Raw genomic sequence first — 27,541 nt, 5'->3', positions numbered from 1 at the left:
CTGTCCAACCCTCACAGCAGCCATATGAAAGAGGAACTGTTATCCCATGTTCTAGATGAGAAAACTGAGATTTAAGAGGTTGCTTGTACCCAGCTGCTAAGTCACAAAGCTCAAATTTGAACCCAGGTCTCGGTCCAAATCCTGTCCTTAAAATAGAATATTTAAGCTGGAAGTTTCTTTAGAAAATGATCCAAATTGTCAACTCCATAAATATCACGTGTGTTCTCAGCACCTAGCCCCAGTGTCAGGTTCATCCTAGGAACTTAAATACTTGAATGAGCGAATCTGGTCTCACTTGACAGATGTGGAAATTGAGAAATGCGGGGAGACTTGTCCAAATCGATCAAAAGAAGGAAGTCAGGAGCTAGAACCCACATTGCTGGTTCCCACTGCACTGCTTTTGTTCTGTGTCCTTCTGTCATGCAGATGATCAATGCTGAAAAAGCATGGGAATTTGATATCTGAAGCTTTCTTTGTATTTGCAGGGACAGATTTTAGCAGGCATTTTCTTCCCCGTCTCCACAGCCTCAGAACTCGGCATAAATCTTCCTTGCAATTCCCTTCTCTCCCCTTAACTCCACCTACCCAGCAGCCCAAAGGACGGGCAGAGCAGTTGAGCCTGCTCCGTGACCAGGACTCCAGGTCTCCAAGTGAAGCCGCATGAACAGGCAAAGCTCACTGCACGTGGGCACCACCCCCAGCTTTCATCTCGGGTCACGCTCCATCGTGACAACTTGCGCTGTTTCCTTGGCTGGAGGGCAGCACGAATTTACAAGAGGGTCACGCTGACTAGCCGCCAGCAGCTGCCTGTCCAGCAGCTGCCTGTCGTGCCTGGGTGCCTGCCCTGGAGCCTGGTTAGGGAGGCACCCTCGGGCTCACTTCAGGCCCAGCCAGTCAGCATCCTCCCAGGGAACTCCTAGCAGCCTCCTTCCTGATCAGGTCATAGTAAAGGTCACAAATTGTAGAAGCTTAGAACTGAAAGGGAATTTAAACAGCATACATCCTACTGCTCTTCAAACTGTAATGTCCTACAAGTGTCCTGGGAATCTTGTTAAGATGCAGATTTCTGATTCAGTAGATCTGGGATGAGATGAGAATCTGCATTTCTTTTTTTTTTTTTTTTTAATTAATTAATTAATTAATTTTGGCTGTGTTGGGTCTTCGTTTCTGTGCAAGGGCTTTCTCTAGTTGTGGCAAGCGGGGGCCACTCTTTATCGCCGTGAGCGGGCCTCTCACTATTGCGGCCTCTCTTGCTGCGGAGCACAGGCTCCAGATGTGCAGGCTCAGTAATTGTGGCTCACGGGCCCAGTTGCTCCACGGCATGTGGGATCTTCCCAGACCAGGGCTCGAACCCGTGTCCCCTGCATTGGCAGGCAAATTCTCAACCACTGCGCCACCAGGGAAGCTGAGAATCTGCATTTCTAACAAGCTCTCAGGGGATGTCAGTGCTGCTACTGGTCTAGGGACCACACTTGGAAAAGCTAGGATTTTGGTGAGAAAACTAAGGGGGGGAGAGATTAATTAAACTCACAGTACAAGTCTCCTAAATTTTAACTATACTTACCAACTGTATTTGCTATCTGCAGAATTTGTTGGCACTTATCACAGACTACTTTGTATTAATATCCGTTTCTTCCAATTAGACTGTTAGAAGCAAGGATGCATCTTATTCTTCTATGTATCTCCCTTGAAGTCCCCTCTGAGAGGCCACATGAGCTGTGAAAGCCCATGTACCTGGGCCTGTGCCTTGGAGGGTCTTGGTACCAGGTGTTCCTGGGATCAGAGGCACAGTGAGGTGGAGCCCAGGTTGGAACTAGGAAGACCTCAGCAGGTACCAGACCTGCAGGGCAAGGTGAGGATGGAAGTGGAAACTTGTAGTTTGGGAGTTAGCAGAGGTGCAGAGGCTCGGAGTCTTTCTGAACACAGTCCGCAGATAGAGAGGGAAGGCTGCGGGCTCAGCTCATTATGTGGTGCCCAGGGCATGGGGCAGAGGCAGTGAGGCTGCTTTGGAAGCAAGGACCCAGGCCCAGCACCGAGTTTTTCCAAGGGCTCTAACGTTTGTTGAATAAATGTGCAAATGAAGGTCAAAAAATATGCAGCAGCAATAGTTAAACATATTAAAAGACTCCACATGCTTAGCAATGATTTACACACTTCCTGGCACACTTCAAAAGTGGCAATGGCAGCTTTTTCTATTTGACTTAAAAATTAGTTTTTCTTTTGACCCCAGTGAATCGAGGTCTGTTCCAGGCACACACAGGACCAAGCATAAGCCCATAGACCTGGGGGGCCAAATGGAGTTGCCCAATAAATGCTGGAGGTCAAAGATGGCCCCAGTCTGTCTGTCTGTGTGCTGTGGTACTTATTTTCATAAAGGTAGAAAACAATATGTAATGAAAAGATAAGCCACAAACTTGGAGGAAACATTTGTAAAACACATATCTAATAAAGGACTTGTGTCCATATTATACAAAGAACTCTTAAAACCTAGTAACAAGAAAATAAACAACCCAGTTGAAAAGTGGACAAAAGAGCCGAACATCAGATACCTCACCAAAGCAGCTATGCTGATGTCAAATAAGGAGATGAAAAGATGCTACACATCATATGTCATGAAGGAATGGCAAATTAAAACCAGATACCACTACACACCTCTTAGAATGGTTAAAATCCAAAAACACTGACAACACCAAACACCGGTGAGGCTACAGAGCAACAGGAACTCTGATTCATTGCTGCAGGGAGTGCAGCATGGTGAAGCCACTTGGGAAGACAGTTTGGCAGTTTCTTACAAAAATAAACATACTCTCAACCACATGATCCAGCCAGCACACTCCTAAGTATATACCCAAAGGAGTTGAAAACTATGTTCACACAAAAACCTGCACACGAATGTTTATGGCAATTTTACTCATTATTGCCAAAAACTGGAAGAATCTAAGATGTCCTTCGATAGGTGAATGGATAAACAGACTGAGGTGTACCCAGACAATGGAACTTAATCAGCAATAGAAGCACATGTGCTATCAAGCCACAAAAAGACATGGAGGAACCTTAAATGCATCTTACTAAGTGATATGGTTACACTGAAAAGGTTACATACTGTATGATTCCACCTATATGACTTTCTGGAAAAGGCAAAACTATAGACACAGTAAAAAGAGCAGTTGTTTTCAGATATTGGGGGGGGGGATTTTTCGGGCAGTGGATCTGTTCTGTATGGTACTGTCATGGTGGACACATGATATTTTGAATCTGTCAAAACCCAGAGAGTGTCCAACACAAAGACTGAACCCTAACAATAAAGTATGAATACTGGTTCATCAATTGCAACAGATATACCATTGGAAGCTATGGGGGGGTGGGGAGGTGGTCACATGGGAATGCTCTGTACTTTCAATTTTTCTGTAAACTTTAAAACTGCTCTAAAACATAAAGTCTATTAAATTTTTAAAAATGTGCTACTGAATTCCAAGGGGAGCTCAGTTGCTGGGTAATTGCTCATCCATGTTTCTCCTTAGGTGCAAAGATGATCTTGCATATTCACTGCTGACGACCCCTCCACAAGCTGCCTGCATCAAAGCATTGACTTGCTTTGAGAATTGTCCTCGAGTTTTATGGGTTACTGAGGAATACTTTTTGAATGCAGAAAGCATACTCATGGGGACCATCTAAGGGCCCTGAATTATTTTTCTGCCTTTAGAAAAGCTGCTGAACTAAATCTGGCACATAGAAATGTGCCTGAGAGATTTTTCTTTTATTTTTAAAGGTTTAATTTAATTTTTATTTTATATTGGGGTATAGATGATTTACAGTGTTGTGTTAGTTTCAGGTATACAGCAAAGTGATTCAGTTATACATATATCCATTCTTTTTCAGATTCTTTTCCCATATAGCTTATCACACAATATTGAGTAGAGTTCCTTGTGCTATACAGTAGGACCTTGTTGTTTATCTATTTTATGTATATTAGTGTGTATATGTTAGTCCCAACCTCCTAATTTATCCTTGCCCCCCCCCTTTCCTCTTTGGTAACCTTAAGTTTGTTTTCAAAATCTGTAAGTCTGTTTCTATTTTGTAAATAAGTTCATTTGTATCGTCTTTTTAGATTCCACATATAAGTGATATCATATGATACTTGTCTTTCTCTGTCTGACTTATTTCACTTAGTATGATGATCTCCATTCATGTTGCTACAAATGGCATGATGTCATTCTTTTTTATGGCTGAGTAATATTCCATTGTATATATGTACCACATTTTCTTTATCCATTCCTCTGTCGATGGACATTTAGGTTGCTTCCACGTCTTGGCTATTGTTAATAGTGCTGCAGTGAACATTGGGGTGCATGTATCTTTTCGGATTATGGTTTTCTCCGGATATATGCCCAGGAGTGGGATTGGTGGATCATATGGTAGTTCTATTTTTAGTTTTTTAAGGAACCTCCATACTGTTCTCCAAAGTGGTTGTATCAATTTACATTCCCACCAACAGTGTAGGACGGTTCCCTTTTCTCCACACCCTCTCGGCATTTATTGTTTGTAGACTTTGATGATGGCCATTCTGACCAGTGTGAGGTGGTACCTCATTGTAGTTTTGATTTGTATTTCTCTAACAATTAGCGATGTTGAGCATCTTTTCAAGTGCTTTGAGATTTTTTTTTAATTTGCTAATATGAACCCTGACCTTAGTGAGCTTGTAGTCTAGAGTAGACGGTACAGGAGCCTAAACCACAATAACACAAGATAGAAAAGTGATTCATGCACTGAGTGAGGTACCATTACAATGGTTGGGAGAGAGATGCCCTTCCCCCCCACGTCTTCAGGTGGAAGCAGTGACACTGGGTTGTAGAAGGTTGGATGGGAGAGCAGGTATTATGGTTGGGGCTTGTGGAATAGGGGAATCCATGTTCCATGCAGAGAGAATTCCGTAAGCAGAGGCAGGGAGGTGGATAATGTGTGTGCATGTGTCCGTGCCCTGGGAAAAGTGGTGTCTGCACAAGGTGGCTGGACCGTGGTACATGAAGAGGATGAGGAATGGCTTAAAAGGTTATGGCCAGTTGGTGGCAGCCTCTGAATCACAGGCCAAGGAATTGAGACCATGTTCAGTAAGCAGCGGGGACCAATCAAACCCCAGCTGTGCTTCAGAAGAGTCATGTGGTAGCAGCATATAAGATGTGTCGGAGAAAAGAAGCCTGGAGGTAAGGATACTTGTCAGAAGACTACTCTGAGGAAGTGTCAAGAACCCAGGAAGTTGGAAGCTGTCTCTTCAGCCTCTGAATTCCCATATCCCTTTACCTGTATCTCTTGTATACACTTATCAGTTTTTACCTTATGTATGTTTTTTAGTTTAAAAGTAGATTTAGTTCATTATTAAGGAAAATTAGACAATATAGAAACATATAAAGTAAACAGTTCCCTGTAGTCCCACCACCCAGAGATAACTACTGTTAACATTATGGCTCTATCCTTTCAGATCACATTATATAAATCACACTATATTGGCTTTTTTTTTTTTTTTACAAATATGAGCATAGTTTTAAAGCCTACTTTTTAAAATTACCTTACAGTGAACATCTTTCCTTGTCAATCAGTATTTCTAGATTTCTGTTGTTGTTTTGGTTGGTTTTCTGTTTTGCTGTCCCAGTTTTTAAAATTGTGGTAGAATACGCGTAACATGAAACGTACCATTATTGACAATGCATTCACAATGTTGTGCAACCATTACTATTATTTAGTTCCACAACATTTTCATAACCCCGAAAGGAAACCCTGTATCCATTAAGCATTCATTCCCTATTCCTCTCTCCTCAGCCCCTGGCAACCACTTATCTGCTTTCTGTCTCTAGAGATTTATCTGTTCCGGAAATTTCATATAAATGGACTCATACAATATGTGGCCTTTTGTGTCTGCCTTCTTTTACCTATCACAGTGTTTTCAAGGTTCATCATATCTAGATTATCCTTTTTTCTTTTAAAACAAAAGATGCTCATGAACAAAAAGCACTGAGAAACAAGACCTCTCCTCAAGATTACCACTTCCCTACCTCCCTACCTCCCTACCTGTTAATAATTTTGGATACAGCATCTGGACCTTTTAGATGAATGGAGGCGATAGGAACAATCAAGCGATACGTCCTTCCAACATATTCTGCTGTCTCTAGCTTCCCATCACCTGACATGAATGTGGGAAGATGCCTTAGCTTTTCTAGTCACTTTTAGGATTTAGGACAGGCTCATTTTCAGGTGTTAAAATATCCCACGTAAATCAAAACTTCCGTCCAGTCCACACAGCCTGACCTGCGGATCAGCCCTTCTGTTCCTTCCCCCCCAATTCACTCAGCCTAATCCTGGGATGCTTTTGTAAGTTCCTTAGAAACCCACCTCCTGTGTTCTGCCCACTCTAACCCCTCTGGGGGCAGTAGGGGAGTTGCATGCACTATTCCACTGGATACTTGCCTAACTTCGGAGGGCTACCTTCAGTTCCTGCTTTCGACACTGTCCCCCTGGAACCCCTCTGGCCTTCTTGGGTGGAGTCCTGTCAAGATGTCCCCTGGAATCTATAACTGTAGAGGGCACTTGCCATATTTGTGATCATCTTGCATCCTTTTAGTGGCCTTTCTAGATCTGGGGAAATTCCCATGTTGAGTCCACCCCCCATGCAAGGTGGTAGCCTCCCTTGCAGCCAGGATACAGCGGTGTGGTCTATCTCTGCCAATCAGATGGAGCTGGGACCTAGGATTTGGAAGCTGAGAAGGAGAGGATGTTGGTGTGGTGCAGTGGCATCAGCGATGCTTTTGCTGGAGCAGCGCCAGGGTCCAGTCACTGTTCCTGACCACAGAGTTTTGATGCCTGGCCCTCTGACCCAGCTGGCATTCAGCATCCTTTAAAAATGCATACTCTGCTTAAACTATTGAGTTTAATTTTTACTAAGATCCTTGACTGATGCCACATCCTTGCTTAGCCTGGTGGTTAAGGGCAGGTTGCCCCCACCAATGCTCTCTGTCCCCACCTGGCCATCTCCCATGCCCCAGCCAGCCTGGGAGCCTGGCATGGATTTTTCTTGCCTTCTCTCCTGCAGGCTGTCAGGAGTAGTAGTTACTGGACCAGCTTGACCATCTGTTAGTATGTTCCAAATATATGGTCTGACATCTCTCTTTAGAAAATGTGAGTACTTACCATCTTTGTCCTCAACTTTTGGGCATCTGCAAAACTCTGAGACAACAGGAAAAGTCCTATTCCACACCCTGTCACACACATATTTTCTCTATATATTATGTAAGTGGGATCATCATCTATTTGTCATTTTGTAACCTTTTTACTTAATGTTATATTGCAGACAACTTTCCATGTTAATGAGAATAGTACACCTTCATCCATTTAAAAAAAAATATCAACCACATTGGTGAAAGAACTATTTATAAACAATAAAAAGCACCCATTTTAAATGCACACTTGGAACCATCACCACAATATTTAGAATATTGCCATTATTCCCAAAAGTTCCCTCATGTCCCTTTGCAGTCAGTACTTCCCAATCTTCAGCTCTAGGCAACCATTCAACTTCATCCTTTTCAATAGCTGTATGACAATCCCATAATATAGAAGTTCCTTAATGTATTTAACTAATCTCCTATTGATAGACATTGATATTGCTTTCAATTTATTGTTTTATTGATTCCTTATCAACACGTATTTGTGGAGCACCGACTATGTGCTAGGCATGGTGCTATTATAACAATTCAACAAACTTCTATATGTGTATATGTGTGTATGCATTTATTATTTCTCTAAAGTGTATCCCCTAACAGTTGAATTACTGGGCCAAAAAGTGTGCACGTTAAGATAATTTTGATAAATATTGTTAAATTACCCATCAGCAAATTTGCAACAATTTACACTTCTATCAACAATGTGCATGAATGGCCATTTTCCCACACCATCATCAGTACTAGGGATTATAAATCTTTCCCAGTCCATTAGGAGAAAAAATGGTTTGAATTTATATGTCTTTGCTTACTGATGAGGTGGGCCAACTTAGCGTCTGTGAATTTTATTCTGGAAATCACGGTCCCAGAAGCCAGACTCCCTTGACCTCACCCCTCAGAGTAAGGCTGTGGCTGGGCTCTCTCCACTGAACTCGAAGGACATCCTGTCCTGTTGGAAGTGGGACAAAGGTCACCCTTTGGTTCCTGACAGCTCCCTACCTCCCCCCACTTTTCTTTAAATTAATTAATTAATTAATTAATTTTTGGCTGCATTGGGTCTTCGTTGTTGGGTCTTCGTTGCTGCGCACGGGCTTTCTCTAGTTGCAGCGAGTGGGGGCTACTCTTCGTTGCGGTGCGTGGGCTTCTCATTGTGGTGTCTTCTCTTGTTGCAGAGCTCAGGCTCTAGGCACATGGGCTTCAGTAGTTGTGGCACGCGGGCTCAGTAGTTGTGGCGCACGGGCTTAGTTGCTCTGCGGCATGTGGGATCTTCCCAGACCAGGGCTTGAACCCATGTGCCCTGCATTGTAAGGCAGATTCTTTATCACTGGACCACCAGGGAAGTCCCCCTACCTCCCCTTGAACAGCTACGTTGGAGAAAGCCCCTCAAGGATGGGGTTGGTCCTAGTCTCTCCCATGATTGGACCTGCCCTTGCAGGTACACCTGAGGAGATCCATGTCATTTAGACTTCTAAGCTGGCAGAGAGTGTGGGTGGAAATATAGCAGGCTTAAATTAGATATAGTTCCTGACCAACTAGATAAAAATCATTATCAAAGGAGAAGAATTTTAGCAAGAGTCTAAACAAGTAAGTATATCAATATATAGGTTATATATCAATATATAGGTTTTTAACAACTATATCAATATATAGGTTAGTGCCCCAAATATTACTGGAAACTGTTAGAAAGTGGCACCAGAATTTCCTGTAGTCGCCCCCTCCACTGTGGTGCTCTCCTGTCCTCATTCCCAGGGAAGTCAGATCTGCTTCCATAGATCACAGCTTGTAACTCCTGGGGGTGGGCAGGAGATGGGCACGGGTGGGAACCCAGGAACTGGTTATGTGGTTGGTTTGGTTGGGAGAGGTTAGGGTTTATGGCACAAGGAAGGAAACAGGATTCTCGGGCATTGACTGTTGCTGAAACAGCTCATAGAAATACCGTGACAGGGTAGTTCCTAAGTCAACTATGTCTTTTCTTGTGGTGTAAGGATATCTATTGCTATTTTTGGTTTCACCCTTGTCCTCCATTTTCACTCCAGTGCCCATGGAGAAGAGGGTATAATTAAGCAAGTATTTGGACTTATTTTGTCCACAGCCACCCTCAACAGCTTGCAAATGATTAAGACGCTCCCTCAAAAGGGAACTTTCATACTTTGCTGTGGAGTGTGAATTGCTATAGCCCTTTGCAAAGCAGTCTTGTTTTAACTATTAAAATTTAAGATACATACTCTTTAGGCCAGTAGTCTCACTCCTGGGAATCTATCCCATGCAAATAAAAATACCAGTACATAATGAAATGTATACAAGGATATTCATTGTAGCATTTTTCACAGTGGCCAAAAAAAAAAAAAAAAATCTAAAACTGCCTATCAACAGAAACATCGTTAACTAAATTACGGAGCATTCATACCACGGAATATTATGCAGCTTTAATGAAAGAATGAGTTCGAGTTTTACTACCTGACTTGGGAGAGGGGAATTTCTATAGTTTCCGCTGTTGAGTATGAAAAGCAAAGAGCAGTTAAGTTTGAATAATGTATTTTTTTAATAAAACAAACAATGAGATGTTTATTTGTGCATAATTGTGTAAGCACAAAGAAAAGTAAGGAAAAATATACACAAGCTTAACATTGGTGTGTGTTTGTGAATATGTATATTAAGGGAGGGGGAAGCAGGCAAAAAAGAAAACACAGGTGCCACTAAAGACATGAATTTTATGATAAGCAATTTATATAAAATTATATATTGTACCTGTGTATATATATGAATTAAGAAGTTAGAAAAAATGTAAATCTTTACCTATTGATCAGAAAGGATGTCCATTATATACTGCTAAGTGATAAAAGCAAATTGCAAAGTTGGTTTTGTTTTGTTAAACACAAACCCACAAAAATTAGCCTATATATGTGAGTACATGCTTGCATAATTCTGAGCAAGGATTTCCACACCTGGGTATTAACATAAGACCTCACGGGAGAAGTGGAGGGTTAAAATGGAGGCTGGAGAGAGGTTTATCTTTTTTAAAATATACATCTTTGTATTATTTTATGTGTTGCAGTGGACATTTATCTATAATGTATCAGTGATCTATTGCCACAATAATACCACATAACAAACCACCCCCAAAACTTGGTGGGCTTAAAGAAACAAACCTTTCCTAACAGATGGCTGAAGGAAGAGGAGGATTGTACCTGCCAGTGTGAGGAGTCGTTAGTTGCCTAATATTTATGAGGAAGTTTACAGCTTTCAAAACACTCCTTTGTAATGCTTCATTCTTCTCACCTCTTTGAATTTTAATTTCTATCTATGCATCTGTCTTTATCACTAGCCCACTAGTTTCTTGAGTGCATCTCTTTTATCTTGATAACCCCAATGTTTGGTATACTTCCTAGAACACAACAGGTGCTAATAAATGACTAAAGAATGATTTTTTTAAAAAAACCAAAATTTTATTCACCTCCTGGGTCTGTGGGCCTGCGATTTAGGCTGGGCACAGCTGTGTGACTCTTCTGGTCTTGATCCAACTCACATGCCTGGGGGTGGGGGGGAGGGGAGGTGGGCAGCTGGTGTTGGCTGTCCTTGGCTGGGGTGACCAGGCATGCAGGCTGTCATGGAAATGTGTACGTGAGAGGGCAGTCCCAGTCACATGAGTGCTTTGAATGTTTGCTGATATGGTCGTCAGGGTTCTACAGAGAAACAGAAGCAATAGGATAGATATATATGTGTATTGTCTGTGTGTGTGTGTGTGTGTGTGTGTGAATAAAGAGATTTATTATAAGGAACTGGCTCACAGGATTATGGAAGCTGAGAAGTCCAGACCCAGTAAAGCCCATAGTGTAAATTCGAGCCTGAGTCTGAAAACAGGAGGCTGGTGCCCCAGCTCAAAGTCAGTGAGGTGGAGAGAGAATTCTTTCTTACTCAGCCTTTTGTTCTCTGTAGGCCATTGACAGATTGGATGAGGCCCACCCACACTGGGGAGGGCAACCTACTTTACTCAGTCTACCAATTCAAATTTTAATCTCATCCAAAACACCCTTGCAGACACACCCAGAAATACTATTTAACCAAATATCCCTTTATGCGTCAAGTTGACACGTAAAACTAAGCATCACAGTTTCCAGCCTACGTGGACAAAGCAAGTCATATGGCCGAGCCCAGTGACAGGTGAAGGGGCAGTGGAAAGTTATGTGACTGTCTTCGTCCATTTGGGCTGTTGTAACAGAATACCTTAGGCTGGGGGACTTCAACAACACATTTATTTCTCACAATTCTGGAGGCTGGGAAGTCCAAGGTCAAGGTGCTGGCAGATCTGGTGTCTAGTGAGGACCCTTCTCCTGGTTTGCAGTCAGTGGTATTCTGGTTGTATTCTCACATGGCTAAGAAGTCATCTCTCTTGTGTTTCTTCTTATAAGTACTAATCCCATTTGTGAGGGCTCGTTCCCCATGAGCTAATTACCTTCCAAAGGCCTTACCTCCTAATATCATCACGTTGGGGATTAGGATTTCAACATATGAGTTTTGAGGGACACATTCAGTCTGTAACAATGACAAATACAGGAAGGGTGAGAATGGGGTCATTTTTGCATCATACCATATGTAGTACAAAAAGGGTTGAAGAAAGAGGACTTTTTCCCTCCATTTACCAAAGAAGAGTCACTTGCCTGGTGCCATGTAGAATTCAACTGCCAAGTTAATTATATCTGGGTTCTTAACATGTTTAGTCAACATCACGTACAGGTGAAGATTGCTTCAGAGATTTGCAAAGTGCGGTGTTTACGCTTAAGATTTGCTCGACTGGGACGGAGAAGGCGAAAGGTAGGGGTAACAGGGCAGCCACTGCAGCCCTAGCTCATTGTTGGTGCTTCTGCAGATCATAGCTATTTGAGTTCCCCAGGAGCTCTGCAGAATTCTGGAGGGAAAATTACATCAGGCTGGGGTTGAGGAATGCCTGCTGGGGGGGCATCCTTTCCTGCCCAGGCCAGCCAGGGGTGAGGAGCCAGTAGGTCCTTTGTCCCAGCAGGGACAACTTAAGGAAGTGTTTGTTAGGAAAAAACATATCGAGAGGAAGGGAAGGATTAGAATAATGGTCCTCTTTGTTTTCTTCTCGGAATACCTGAGTAATTTCAGATCTAGTTTTGTGTGATCTCGTTTTGTGTTTCCCCTGCTTTATGAGACTGGTAATAGTTGAGAGGCTGTGTAAATGAAGAGGAGCAAACAATAGAAAGTAAGAGGGGTCCATGGGAGACTGTGCCGCACCTAGAAAAGAGAGCCACTGTGCGCTCCCTGCCCACTTGCTTAGCCACTAAGGATTGTGCAGTGGACTGGAGATGAGAGTGGGAGAATGCTCAGAGACATGATTGATTTTCTTCATTTTCACTTCTTGTTAACGGAGCAAGGTGTGAATGGGTCAGGGTAACAACAAGGATGACCTCGTGTTGTTATACACCAACCTTTCTCTTCTAGCATAAGAATCACCCTTCTCCTCCTGGGGGTGTGGAACATCATGTCTGTGAAAGGTGCCTGTGCTCAGCGGCTTCTCCCTAGGAGCAGATTCTACAGCGAGCTTTAGGATGTCAAAACTGAACCCCACACACATGCAATGCTCTCTAACTAAAAGAGCCCCAAGGTTTGGTAAGAACACATCTTTCACATCCCCTGCCGACCAGTTACCAACACTTGGCCAGTCTTGTTTGGAGACCCAGGAAACTTATTCAGCGGAGTGTCCAAACTTGGTCTGGCAGACAATTGGTTATATCCTGTCCTTGCTTGCTAAGAGAACTGAGATTTGTTTATGGAAACAATATGCCCAGCTCCAAAGGATGAATCACGATTAGTCTAGGCTCTCATATCACTCCTTACTCCCTTGGCCAGCTGTGTGTTGTCCTCGGTTCCTTTGCAGCCGTGTGACCCCGCTCTGTGCAAGAGACATCAGATGTTGACTAGAGGGCTTGGAGAGATAATGCTGACTGAATAAAAGATCAAAGCTTCGTGAGGAGAAAGCCTTTGATTATTTTTCTTGTTTGGGAGCTACTGTGAGGATGTGCAAGCTGGAGCTGCAGCAACCATTCTGCAACCACAGGCAACAAGTGTGAATAATGCATCACACAGGGGATGGGGGAATGGAAAGATGCAAAGAGCTTGGGTCCTTGGTGATATCTTTGAGCCACTGCCTCCAGGCCTCTTGCTATGTAAGATAATTAAAAGTCTTCACTGCCTAAGTCACTGTTAGCCAGATATTCTGTTACTGGCAAATAAAAGTATTCCTAACTGATATATCTGGTCATCTTCAGCCTGGCCAGGGTAGGTTTTGCTGACAGTTCCACCACACTAGCTTTGTAACCAGTTAACTTCATCTGCAAAATACGTTGGGAAAAAATACCTTCTTTATTACGTCAAGCAAACTTTCTGAATCAGAAGATCAGAGTGTGGTCTGTGGATCAGCAAATCATTATCCCCTGGGGTTTCTTCAAAATGTAGACTCTCAAGCTCCCACCCCAGACACACTAAATTAGAAATTTCGTGGGTAAGGCTATGAATCTGTGTCTTCATAAACCTTCCAGGTGATTCAGTTGCAATGGAAAGTGTAAGACCACTGATATTGAGGGTCAACTGGAATGGTTGCATGTCAGAAACACCAGGGGAACTTTAAAAAGATTCTCAAACTCCAGCTGCAGAGTTCTGATTCAGCATTTCTGTAGTGTAACCTATAAATTTATATTTCCCAGAAGGCCCCCAGGTGATTCACAGTGAAACCAGGTTTGGTAACCAATGCAATGCATATGAAAGCGGGTCACGTATGCCAAGGGGGCTGTCACTCTAGTAAGAGATGAAGAATAGACCTGGTCACCCCGGGGACAGGTGAGCTGAATTATGGATTTTCTCACCTGGTAGGTCAGGGAACTGACTACTTGATCTTAGAAGCCTTTTTCAGCTCTAAGGTTCCTAGGATGCCCTCTTGAACTTTGCAGATCTGGCTGGAGCAAGCAAATATGGTCTTGGAAAATTACGTAGACAGACTCATGAGCAACAAGTGGAAAGGACTGGAATTGTACTAAAGTTTAAAAAGCAACCTTGCTCCCCACCACTGCCAGACCCAGTAAATCCAAAACAGGTTTTCTCTTCTGCTTTTACCGGGTTTATGAGACAGCAGGTTTGCACTTCAGATGTTCATTTATAGAGTGCTAGACTACACCTGCTTCACGCTAGGCTTGTGCTTTGGGCGTTCTTTCCTTTGGAAAATACTATTTTTACAAAACATCATCTTAAGGCATCTTGCCTTCTAAAGTGTGCTACTTGTTAAGGATCAAAACTTCTGAAGCAGCCCACTCACTGTCCTTCCAAATATGATTTTAACCCTCTCTCCTGCGTCATCTCTGCCTTGTACTGGAGATGCCAATCATTTCTTCCCCACTCCCACATCTCCTTCCAGGAAACTGCCGTCCCTGTTTCCAGCGAGCCTGTTCCCCCTACTCAACCCCTGCTGAGTGAGTGTTTAAAACCGTGACACTGTGGAAAATAAACAACAACAACACCTTGTTGATTAACTTTGGAAGATTATTTTGAAAACCAATAAATAAAGGGGGGAAAGTTAAGCATTTAATCCTTCCTTTTCTATATGAACTGTACCTTAGGCTAATCAAATAGTTGATGAGGGGGAGTTTTTCTTCATAGAAGCTGATAAATGAAGAAGGAAAGATGAAATCATAGCATGATCCTTTTGCAAGCCCTAATGAATTAATGGATCTAGGAGGCAACCATCAATGGCTGTTATGTCACAAAAAGAAAAAAAAGAAGACATTCTGTGTCTCTGAATGGAAGTCATGACACTGCCTATAGTCTTGCAAAAAAAAGGTTCCACCTGAATCTGATTAAAGTCTATAGACTAAAATTTACAGGAAACATAGAGGACAGAGGAACATGTTAAATGAAACCGAAGAGATACAATCACCACAATCCAGACTGTGGGAAACTTTCTAAGACAAATGATCTAGTTTTTCCGACAAATTGCATGGAAAACGTAAGACACAGGGGGAAACCTACAGATTAAATGAGACGGAAGAGTCATATTAACCAATCATAATGTGTGGACCTTGTTTGGCTCCTGATTCATCAAACCTTTAAAAATTACAGGAAAAACAAGGAAATGTGAACAATTCCTGGATATTTGATAATATTAAGAAAATATTGTTGATTTAGTAGTGATGATAGTTTTGTGGTTACATCTTTTAAAAGGAATCCTTATCCTTATTCTTAAAACTATGTATTGAAACATTTACAGATGAATGAAATGACGTCAGAGATTTCTTTCAAAATAATCATGAGGGGTGGGGAAAGGGCAGGATACAGAGAAGACTGCCCCTGAGCTGTTAACTGTTGAAGTCGGTGATGACTAACTAGAAATTCACTATACAGTTCCCTACAACTCTCTATATTTGAAATTTTCCTTCCTAAAAAGTCAAATTAAAATTAAATCACTTTCATTTCTATTTTTTATATATATTTTATATTGGCCGTAATATATTAGTATAGGAGTTGATGTTTATTTTTTATAAATATAGATTTATCAAGTTTTACTTGTTCTTCACTGCTAAGGGTACCCAAAAATTTTGGAGATTTTTTTTTTTTTTAATTTATTTATTTTTGGCTGTGTTGGGTCTTCGTTTCTGCGTGAGGGCTTTCTCTAGTTGCGGCAAGTGGGGGCCACTCTTCATCACGATGCGCAGGCCTCTCACTATCACGGCCTCTCTTGTTGCGGAGCACAGGCTCCAGACGCGCAGGCTCAGTAATTGTGGCTCACGGGCCTAGTTGCTCCGCGGCATGTGGGATCCTCCCAGACCAGGGCTCGAACCCGTGTCCCCTCCATCAGCAGGCAGACTCTCAACCACTGCGCCACCAGGGAAGCCCTTTTGGAGTTTTTTATGTTTCACACTTGCCTGCCCAGCTGGACTGGAAAGTCCATGGAAGCAGAGACCTTCCTAGTATATTCTCCACAGAGCTAATACCTTGTGTAGCGTGTAAAGTGCCCACCTTGGTGGGGCTTCCCTGGTTCTTACCTCCTTTGAAAGCAAAAACGTCTCAAGGAGGCAAAAACTGCAAAACAGATACAAAGTTTATTATAAGAGGCACAGCACAACTGTATGGTAGAGCACAGAGAGAAACAGTTTATTTATCTAAGTCAGAAGCAAGGCAGAAATACACACCCAGAGAGGAGTGCAGGCGTCCTGAATAAGGAGCGCAGTAAAGAGGTGATTGAAATCACTTATATAGGGCAGTCCTTCTGGTCTTTGTTTACATTTGGCCAAGTATCTTGTTTCTTTTTTCACACCTGACTGGCCCTGGGACCCTCCCCAACTTTTTGCACAACTTTTTGCTAGGATGGATCCCACCACAGAGGCCTGTGGGGGTATGTCCACACTTATTATGGGGTGACGCCCCCTCCCTGTTTGACCCCCAAGGAGCCTTCCTGCGCATGTGTAGACAGGGAAATTTTTCTTGACCTCAGGAGTGGTCATCTTATCTCTTTACTTCAGCAGAGCTCAGCTTCTGCCACTAGCTTTGTCCTTGGAGCGTCTGGGTGAGAACAAAGCTTCCATTTTACTCCACTTGACAGACACCAGCTGTCCAGCCCAGGGGCCCATCTATCTCCTCACTCATGACCACAGGCAGGCTGGCTCCAGGGTGTGCTGCCTGTCTCCTGGAGAGACCCAATTGGGAAGAAGAGAGGAAAGCCTGGAAGAGTGGAGAGACAGAACTACCAGAGGAGAGGGAAATCTCGGGAGAAAGAAATTTCTGGGAAAACGAGATTTTTTTAAAAAATAAATTTATTTATTTTTATTTATTTATTATTTTTGGCTGTGTTGGGTCTTCATAGCTGCGCGCGGCTTTCTCTAGTTGCCGCGAGCGGGGGCTACTCTTCGTTGCAGTACATGGGCTTCTCATTGCGGTGGCTTCTCTCGTTGTGGAGCACGGGCTCTAGAGCACGCGGGCTTCAGTAGATGCAGCGCGTGGGCTCTAGAGTGCAGGCTCAGTAGTTGTGGCTCACGGGTTTCGTTGCTCCGTGGCATGTGGAATCTTCCTGGACCAGGGCTCGAACCCGTGTCCCCTGCATTGGCAGGTAGATTCTTAACCACTGCGCCACCAGGGAAGCCCGGAAAATGAGATTTTTGAGACAAACCTTATTTTTGAGATTCCTAAAGCTGAAGTATAAAGTTACCCTAGTTTTTCCTTGTCTATTTAGTAGAAAGAGCTGTGGTCCAACCTGGCTCTCTGCCATCTCTGTGTGACACAGAAAAGTCACTTTATCACTCTGGGCCTGTTTCTTCATCTCTGAAAAAGAGCGAAATTCTGCCTATTGTTATCCGCCATAGGTAATGGTAGGAATCTGTTCACTATTACTTTGAAGGAAAGTCTATATGGAAGAAAGTTCTAAGGGCTTCCATTTTTAGATGCGCTTAGGAGGACTTTGGTTTGACATCTGAGTGTAATAAATTCCTACTATTCAATTATTTGTTTTCAGGGCACCACATTTGTATGCCTTATAGAACCCACGCTTGGACATGCTGACGTCAGGCTTCGAGACAGCTGAGCCCCACTAGACACCCAAAAACCCATGGCTCTGGTTGCATCTTTCAACATGACCAGTCCACAGTAAGTAGCCTTGGGATCTGCTCTCTGTGGATACTGAGTTGGCACATCAGGATTGGGTGTACAGCCAGTAGCTCCTTCCCCAGCTCTGTAGAGATGGAGGGGCTCTAGGTGGTTTTGTCCTTGAGCCTGACATTAAAATAATGTGTTAAAATCTACTTTTTCTCAGAGTTACCTTATTCATGTCATCTCATTTTTTAGTTCAAATAGGCAGAGGAATTCTGCAATCCAAAACTGGGATTGTAATCCCATTGCTAATCCAGTGGGATTGCTAATATCAGATTGGCCGAAACAAGTCTCATGACTGAACACAGCATCAAGGGTGGGGAAATATACTCTTCCTTTTGATGGGAAGCTCCAAAGTCATGTGGCAAAGTGAGGGGTGCAGAACAGAGCCACTGATACGTGTTGTCCACCATACTGTTCTTCATATTCAAGACCAGGGAATAGTCCCAATACTCAGGCTATAACTGTGAGACCTTCATTCCCCCTAAAGGAGGCCTTGTCTCCTCCCGCTGAGATGATCCACGGCCAGAGGTGGTGCTGGACCACTATGACCATTGGCAAGAAGGGAACAGAAGGCAGGAAGGCAGGTGTAGCTTATTCCATGCTTCTCAGAGCCACATCCTGTTAGTTTCAGAAACTCACCCCAGCCCTCCATGAACATCTCATTGATCAGAAAGCTCTACATGTTCAGTTTGGCAGTCCATAGTTTCCAAAAGAACAAATTCGACCCAGCATCTACTTTTTGGGAAACATCTGGAAGAGCCAGGATTCCCCCCATGAACACCCACACTTTTATTTCAATTGTTGAGAAACACAGAAGCTTCACATCCTGTGACTGTTCTGTCTGAAGATCTTGAGTCATTTTGTAAATGTCACACCATGATGAGTACTATTATCTGTGCTTGACAGGTAGCAAAGAGCTAAGGTTTAAATAAGGCCTACAAAAGAGAAGTGGGGCAGTGGAAATTACTTGGTGAATTCAGGTAGTTCAGGCAGCCAACCTGTGGTGTTCAAAGAAAAATCCCACTTTTTCCTCAATTATCTGGGATGATTCAAGCAAAAGAGAAGTAGGCAGATTCAGTTCCACACTTTCTGGATAACTGCCACTGTGTATTATTGGTTAGCTTTCAATGGTGGTTGGAAAAGTTTAGAATGTAGAACTGTCCAGCCAAGTGTAGGAACTTATCACTCCAGAGCCCCTCCCACCTGCTCCATATTTCTCACATCCATGTCAGATCACAGAGAAAGAGTAGAGCCTCTATTCCACCTCCTCATGCTTCAGCTGGAGAAACTGAGGCCCCAGAGGAGGTCCACAGAAGTCAGCATTGGAATCGGCACCAGAGCCCCAGAACAGTTTATCGCAGGCTGGGCCGCATTACAACTGGCCTCTCAGTGTTCCCTCAAATATTTAATTTTTACTCCTCTCCACTGTTTGGCCAGAGGCACAAGACCCAGCCCCTCAGATTCTACAAGATGAAATAGGGTCAAGGATGTGTTGGGGGAACCAAAGATGGCAGCCCAGGAAGTTACAGGAAGATGACCCAGCCCACCATCTCCTCACAGTGTAGCTGTTGGTGTTTGGGAAGAAGAGTTCTTAGTTACTGAACACACCGCAGGATGTGTAATGTCCCCTTTCTTATTTATGTCATTAGTGACCTCCTTTGGTAATGTGACAGTCACAAATGCCTCCACCAATTGCCAAATACCTCTGGTGGGTTGGGAGGTAGTCCTGCCTCTGGTTGAGATGCCCTGTAATGCCAATGGAGTTGTGGGTTACTGGCAGTGCCCTAGGTGAGCCTGACGGTAACCTAGTAGGAGACCCAAAACCCCTCAGACATTTGTTCAAGTGACCCCCATTTCCTACTGTCAACCTTATAAAGGGAGCTGTAGTAGGACCAGTTTAAGTAGGAAGGGAGTGGCACCCAGAACAGCTGGCTCCTCCTGTCCTCACTGCCCCAAGGCTCACTTGGTCCCTACAGGCCTCCAGGTCGTCTCCCCAAGCACCAGCAGTACATCCAGTTGTGAACAAACACCTCTCTTCTCTGTTGTGGTACAGATGGTAGAAACATTCCCGAGGACCTTTACAAAGAAACACGGGAGACAATTTAAAAGAATGTATTACTCCAACATAAAGTCTAGTTACTGAGAAGCCTAAAAGTCTAAGTCCTGGCTTTGCTGGTTGGCAGAGTTTCCATCTAGGTCTTTACCTCCCTTTGATGAAGGACCCTGCCCCCCAAAGCTCATATTTTAAGATCTGAGCATGCTTCCACTTTTCCCCAGCTGGTGAGGGAGATGTGGCTGGTAGGGCCTCAGTCCAGTCCCTGGGTTGGCCAGCGGGGAAGAATGGTGACCTCGCACTTCCCCTGCCCTCCTCCAGCACAGATTCTGGTGCATTCTCCGTCTTTTCCTTGGGGAATGGAAAAATCATTTTGTTCTTGAGGGATGTCTCTGCCCTGTTACCATCCCCAACTCAGGCCTGCCACAGAAGGAGGAACTTCCGAAGTTGAGATCATCTCCCAACAAGTAGACGAAGAAACCAAGAGCATTGCTCCCGTGCAGCTGGTGAACTTTGCCTATCGGGACTTGCCCCTGGCTGCGGTTGACCTCTCTATGGCGGGCTCGCAGCTCCTGTCAAATCTGGACGAAGATTACCAAAGAGAAGGGTAGGTGTTTGTACCGTTGAGTAGCTAAGACATCTCTTGCATAACTCCCTGGGTTTCCATGGGTACCTCCAGCGAGGCAGCCCAGAGATGAGAGATACTGAATAGTAAGAGACCAGAAGTTCACATCAGGCCACCCCAGCTCTTCTCCTCAGACATTGTTTCCTCAGAAAAAGGCTGTGGGCACAGAAAATACCTGTCACTGATAGACAGCCTATTAAGTGACATTTGCTTGGAACTCAGGGAATTATAAAATTAAAGGCTGTCACACTCCATAATAGCCCATCCAACCCCCAATCTGGACACCTGGGAATCAAGAGACCAACAGGATTTAGTGTGACTCACCCAAGGTCTCAGCACCTATAAAGAATGGATTTAGAATGTACTTTCCTTTTATCAAGTCTTCTTTCACCAGGGATGAGATGGGGAAGAAAGCATGTGTGCAGTAACATGCTAAGGGTGGGAGGGAATTTAGCACCATTCAGCCGGGAGCTTTGCAGACCTTAAAAAGTTCTGCTGCTTTTTCCAGTGAGGACAAATAGCATATGCTGGCCCCTGATTCAAAGGAGTGGCCCCTACCTACCCCTACTTAACTGGTCAATCAGATTGGATGCCTTTGTTCAATCTGGACAGGGGAGACACAGCAGTGACACCCTCCATTCACGTGGGGGAATCTGCAGGCTGGACAAGGGCAGGAACAGGTCCTTGGGTCACAGGGCAGGTCAGACTTTCCCCAGCCCCACCCTGTTGCTCTTAGATATAGACTTTTAAACATTGGCCAGGAGCTTGGGAGCCAGTTCTGGGCTACTCTCCTTCCTCAGATGCCACCGCTAAATATTTTGGAACATGCTGACAGCTTTGAATATAAAAACGAAGGGTTGCCAGGTTATTTTAGAAGCAAATGAGAAGCCTTAGCTACAATTAAATTTGCAGAGCTTGGATTCCCTGTGAGTGTTTTTGAAGGGCCTCCCCGCCTTCCTAAGATAAATTGCCTAACAATTGTGAAACCATACACCTTTTGCAAAAACTTCACCCCAGTGGCTTTCTCTGAAAATATAATTTTCTCCAAGTACTGTGCTTAGAGTCAGCAGGACATTGGAAACAAGGATAGGCAAACGGGTTGGAAATAGTTCAGGGTGGCCTGGCGGAGGGTGGCACCATTCTGAGCACGGGCAGCACCATCCGACCACAGGGCCAGCTTCTCCAGGTCTCCAGGTCCTTGGCTCCACCAGTGATGTCGGCGGTCAAGCCTTCCTTGAGCACCTGGCTACTGTGCCACCGCCCTCTGGAGGTCAAAATTGGTAGTGCAGCCTGGTGTCCTGCCCCATCCATTCTCATGGACTCATTTCCCACCCCACCAGCGCCACCTTTTGGCTCTTTTCAAGCTTACAGTCGGAAGGCAAGGAAAGAAGCGGGAAGACCTTGGAGGATCTAGTTCCAGACCCTATCCACACCTGCACCCTGTAGGCATACGCACCACAGGTGGTCCAGGCTTTGGGGGCACCACTCCTTAGCCTGAACTGGAGAAGGCAGAGTCCCTGCTTTGTCATTCCATTTGCTTCTGAATCAGGCCCCTGCAAGGTTTCTTCTGAGCAGGGAGAATACAAATGGGATGCCTGCAAGGCAGAGAGGCTCTTGATTTGGTTTGAGTCTCCAGGTGTGCCCTGGAAAGCTGCTCCTGCTGGGTAAATAGGAAGCAGCCGGGTGAAGGGATTTGCTTCGCTGCTGGAGTTCTCGGCAGTGGGCTCCATTGGCAGCCAGAGGGCTTCCTGGAGGAAGGAAGAGCAGGCACAGGACACAAGCCAGGTGACAAGGAAGCAGAACGAAAGCACACTGTGAAGGGGGGAAAAAGCCTGTCTTCACAAGCTTCTTGGCTCTTGCTGCATTTCCTGGGGTTTTCCCCAAATTTCCAACCTGGCCCTTTCTGAAATGATGCAAAACAACACGATTTACGGTTCTGGTAGGTCTTCAAAAAGCTTTGGTGCAAGTCTTGTCAAATACACCTCTTTCTACTAAGGGAAGTGTTATATATAGGAATGAATCTTTTCTGTAGGAAATGAAGGGACCTCAGGGACCCCAGCAAGATAGTGCCCAGCCACCCCGCCGTTCACTTCTTTTGAGCTCAGTGGTATTTCAGTGCTTTTAAGTTTCCCAGAATCTGAGAATGTTAGAGCTGGAAAAAACCTTAGAAATTATGTATTCTAAATATTCTAATAGGATAGCAGAGTCCAGAGAGTGGAAGGAACTTGCCCAAGGTCACACAGTGACAGAGACAAAAATAGAGCCCTGGCTCCTGATCCAGGCTGGCACTACTGGGCTTCCATTTGTCCCCTGTCCCTTTACAACATCACAGTTGTGACTATGGTTAGGATACATTGTACATGATACCACTGTTAGGCTATACCATCAAAGGCCCTTAACTTTTTGGCGTGCAGTCACTGAGATGTGGGTAAACCCCTAGGCACAGGTGGAAGAGTTTCATCTGTCTCAATCTCCTTGACTCTCCTAATAGCCCTTTGTCCTTCTCGTGGACCTGCCTAGCAGAGCTTAAACTGCAGAGCTATCTGTTGTCTACCCTCTTTGCTTCTACACACAGACTGCTGAGGGCTCAGGTAGGAAAGTCAGACAACTGTGCAGATTGGTGCTGTCTTAGTCTGGTGGGGCTGCCATAGCAAAGGACCACAGACTGGGTGGCTTAAACAACAGGTATTTATTTTCTCACAGTTCTGGAAGTGGGAAGTCCAAGATTGAAGTGCCAACAGAGTCAGTGGCTGGTGAGAGCTGTCTCTTTGGGCTGCAGACAGCTGCTTTCTCGCTGTGTTCTCACGTGGCCATTCCTCGTTGTGCGTGAGTGGAGAGAAAGAGTGAACTCTGGTCTCTTCCTCTTCTTATAAGGGCACTAATCCCATCATTAGTCATTAGGGGCCCCACCCCGACCTCATCTAAACCTAATTACCTCCCAGAAGCCCCACCTCCAAATACCATCACGTCAGCGTGGGGTGGATGCGGTGGTTAGGGCTTCAACATATGAATTGGAGGGTGGGGGGGAAGGACACAAACATTCAGTCTGTAAAAGCACCTCCCAGACTCAAGGCCTCCAGTCTCAACTTGCTTCTCAGTTTTGCCTGACAGTTCTCTGTGGTCCTGGTTAACTTTCACTCCTGGTCCCCAGGTGGCCATTCCAGATGGTTTCCATTTCCCCCAAGCCTTCTCTTGCCTCCAGCAGATGATCTCCTCTCCTCCTTCCCTAAGAAAGTAGAAGCAGTCACAGATGAGCTGCACCCCACCCCTCAGTCCCTCGCTTCCTCCCTTCTAGGGCCAACCTCACCTCTGAGTTCTGATTCCCCTCCTCTCACACCTTCTCATGAACTTTGCTGCATCAGTTGCATCCTCACACTGACTCGTCACACACTCAGGTCTCTCACATCCCCCCTCGACTCCACATCCCCATTAGCTGCCACTATCTCTCTCTTCCTCTTTGCAGCCAAACTTCTTAAAAGCCTCATCTGCACTAGCCATGCCCCCTTTGCTCCCTCCCATTCATTCCTCAGCCTACTGCAGTCCAGCTTCAGTCCCATCCACACCGTGGAAGCTGCTCTCCTCAAGGTCATCAACGGCCTCCGTGTTGCTAGGGTCCTTACACTGTCCTCTGTCCAGCCTTTGAAAATGTCATCCACTCCCCGCCCCCCCCCCAACCCCCGCCCTTGAAACACAGTCTTGTGTGTCCGCTGCTCTATCACACTTTCTGGATTTTCTTCCTACCCCTCTGGCTGTCCATTCTAGGCCTTTTAAAACTTGTTCTTTCTCTGCTTTGTCCTTAAATGTTGGGGTTCTTCGTTTTCTGTCTTTGGCCATTTTAGCTCTACTAATTCTACCCACTGGGTAATTGCATCCACCCCCATAACCGAAATTCACATTCTTCAGCTTGTAACTTTCAAAGCCCAGTCTCTAGCACAACTGCTCTCTCTCTCTCTCTCTCTCTCTCTCAAACTCCTGGCTCACATCCAGCTACTTCCTGGACATCTCCACAGGATCCCAGACACACCTAGAATCCTAACAAATGTCTGTGGAATTATCTGTTCTTCTACCTCTGAGTTGGCTGCATATTTGAGAAATGTTCTTGTCTCTACCCAAGTCATTGCTAAAAATAGCCTTTTTGGTGACAGCACTTAAATCCAGCCTGAGGAACCATTATCTGCCCAACCAGGACTTCTGGCCATCTCAAACCCAACAGGGCCCCAAACTGAACTGTCTTTTCCCAAAACATATTCTGTCTGGCCCCAGTCAGTGGATCTAGACTTACCTGGGTGGCCTCCCCAGCTTATTACCAGAGGGAGTCACGTGAGCATTTTGGCTCATTTACAATGACCCTCAGCCTCCTTCCTGCCTCAACAGGAGCCAGTGGCTTCCAAGACACCAAAGATCCATGAAGCCAGTCGGTCAGGCACAGTCACCACCGGAACTTGCATCCTTCTTCCTCCCCTGCTCTGGCTCCCTCTCATCCATGTCCACTGCCCATGAAGCCGCTGACACTGACAGTGTCCACTGTGGGAGCGCTAGTGCCCAGTTCAGGGCCTTTCAGAAACCACAAGCCCACAGGATGCCCATGCAAGGTGGGGAAGAAAAGCCTCCCCTCCCCCCAGACTCTGTACCAAGCTGTCAGTGAGCCCAGAAGTGGCTCTGCTTATGGCCACCGCTCTGGTCCTATTTGCTTCTGGCCTTCATTTCTGTACACCCAGGTCTCCAGTTCAATCCAAGGGGCTGCACTGGCACATCACGCCAGCTACACCATCACCATCGTCATCATCATCATCATCATCATCATCCTTTCCCTCCTTGCATCGTCCCCCCAGCCATGCACCTCCTCCTTCAATAGTGATAAAACACAGATCTCCATGAATGTCTGCAGATGTGAACAGACACTCAGAGGAGGGGGAAGGGGAACAGAGGAGGTTCTTGAGCACGTCTGAGCCCCAGCTGAGCCAGCCACAACGCCCCACTACATCAGTACCCTGAGAGACCAGCTTAATTCCTTCTCCTTCGTCCTCATGTTCTGTCATCTCCAAGTCCTGTACCTTTCTACTGCCCTAATATCTCTTCACTGCATCATCCTTCTCACAAAGGATTGGTAACCCTATCAGCCAGGTGCTTTGGACTGCATACCACAGGAAGCCTATCTCAAACTCAAACAATGAGGGTTTTCATCGACCCATGGCCCATGGAGCCCAGAGCTAGGGTAGGGCAGCTTTGAGGTTGGTCCAGACCCTCAACAGTAGCAACAAGGACCAGATTCCTTCTGTCTGTCCACTCTGCTGTCAACAGTGTTAGCTTCATCCTGATGCTGTAAGGTTCCCCTTATTTTTTGAGAGGGCTGCCCTTGGTAATCTGGCCACATCCTTCTTCATACATGTCTGGCAAGAGAGAATGGCTACCCATCATTCTCTTTTAAGAGCAGCAAAGAACTTTCCCAGAATCCTTTAGTTGCTCTCTCCTCATGTCCCATTGGCTAGAATTGGGTCACATGGTAAGGGGTATGGGAATCAGGGCCACCCCTTGAACTGTGTCATTTCCCAAAACACACTGCTGTTACCCAGTGGGTCAAGGGTGGGATGGATATTGGAGAATTGCCCGCAATACACCACAGTCTCTAAGAAAGCCAAGCCTCCATTCATAGCTTTTGATCCAGAATTAGAACTTCCCTTTTTCCTTTCTAGTCATTGTTCGGTTTGGAAAAGATCTAGAATCATGTCTGCCTTCTCAGACTGTTTCTTCAGTAACTTGGTTGGCTCGATTATTTTGCTCAGATACAGTTTGAATTGTGTCCACTATCCCAGGGGACAACGCTTGGTGTTTCCGTGTAACCAGAGCCCCTTCTGCCTGGTTGCCTTTGGACATCACCCCATTCAACTGTGGGAAAGTGAGACACAGAACTGCTTCTCAGTGAACCAACTGTCCACCTTTGGAAGAGGGACACTGGGTTTGCAGGAGGCTAACTCCTGGCACAGACTGGGAGTTCTACTTTTTCTCAACCAGCTACAGTACACTGAAGGCCTGGTTGGTTTGCAGGGTCTGGGCTAGACAAGAGGCCACAGCAGACAGAAAATTCAGAGAAGCGCAGAACCTCCACCCTCGGGAAGCTCACAGCTGATAGGAAAAATGATGGTGACAGTATATGTGTGAGGAAGGCGGCGAAGGCAAGGGTCATCGCCCCCTTTTATAGAGGAGACTCTGTGGGCCACATCGAGAGATAGTGCTCCCTATCTTTTTAGTGGAAAGAGGGTGCAGAGAGGGTCATGGAAGAGTAGGTAGGATAGTCTTTGTCAAAATATAAAAACAAAGTAAGAAATGAAAGATATTCAGCCTTTTGTAGTTATTTATATTTTAGGGTTCTAAGAGATCTGACCTGATTGGTCAGGGCCAGACCCCCAGATGGGAGAAGCTTGGAGGAAGGCTGGGTAGACAGAAAGGGATGTTATTGCTTGGAGATGATGCCAATGGCACTTTTCTGCTGGAACTTGACAGAGGAAGAAAGCCTAATGGTTTTGAGATGTCAGGCTAGGAAAAGACGACAGGGTCCAATATAGCAACATCTTTAAGTAAGGACTGAAATAATTTTAGATATGCCAGCAAACAAAGGCTGTAGGCAAAGAGGGAGGAGGGGAGGTACCCCCTGAGCCATGACCCCAAATTCCCTTCTCTTTTCCCATACTGTGCAGCCCAAGGACCACCACCTCCAGAAAGCCTTCTGTCCCCCACCTCACCCAGGCCAGAGCCTCTCCTTGGTGCACCCATAGCCCTTGACCTTCTTCTATCTCAGCACTTGTGACACTGAGCTCTACTCTGTTCTCAAGTCTGCCTCTGATACTGGACCAAGTGCTCCCTCAGGGCAGAGATCAGATCCTTTGAGCCTGGAACATGAGGGGTATTGATTAAATGAAGGAATGACTTGAGCGAGTGAGTGGATGAGTGAGTCTGTGTTAAGATAAGGATTAGAAGAGAAGGGGAAGGCCACTTCCATTGGGGGAG

The 27,541-nt window shown here is 45.1% G+C and overlaps 1 protein-coding gene across 4 annotated transcripts in view; it reads left to right on the top strand.

Annotated features, from left to right (window-relative positions):
• TMEM266 (transmembrane protein 266) overlaps window positions 1-27,541 on the top strand; it is a 137,983-nt gene that overhangs the window by 34,280 nt on the left and 76,162 nt on the right. For all 4 annotated transcript variants that reach the window (XM_082452635.1, XM_082452632.1, XM_082452634.1 and 1 more), the window contains 2 exons: window positions 17,722-17,852; window positions 20,330-20,518. In XM_082452635.1, the coding sequence (XP_082308761.1) occupies window positions 17,815-17,852; window positions 20,330-20,518 (227 nt within the window). In that variant the 5' untranslated portion in view covers window positions 17,722-17,814. The remainder of the gene's footprint in view (window positions 1-17,721; window positions 17,853-20,329; window positions 20,519-27,541) is intronic.

This window comes from Balaenoptera physalus (assembly GCF_965194825.1).
Source record: "Balaenoptera physalus genome assembly, chromosome: 2".
Taxonomy (NCBI): domain Eukaryota; kingdom Metazoa; phylum Chordata; class Mammalia; order Artiodactyla; family Balaenopteridae; genus Balaenoptera; species Balaenoptera physalus.
The sequence above is the reverse complement of the archived record's forward strand: the minus strand, read 5'-3'. Positions and strand labels throughout refer to the sequence as shown.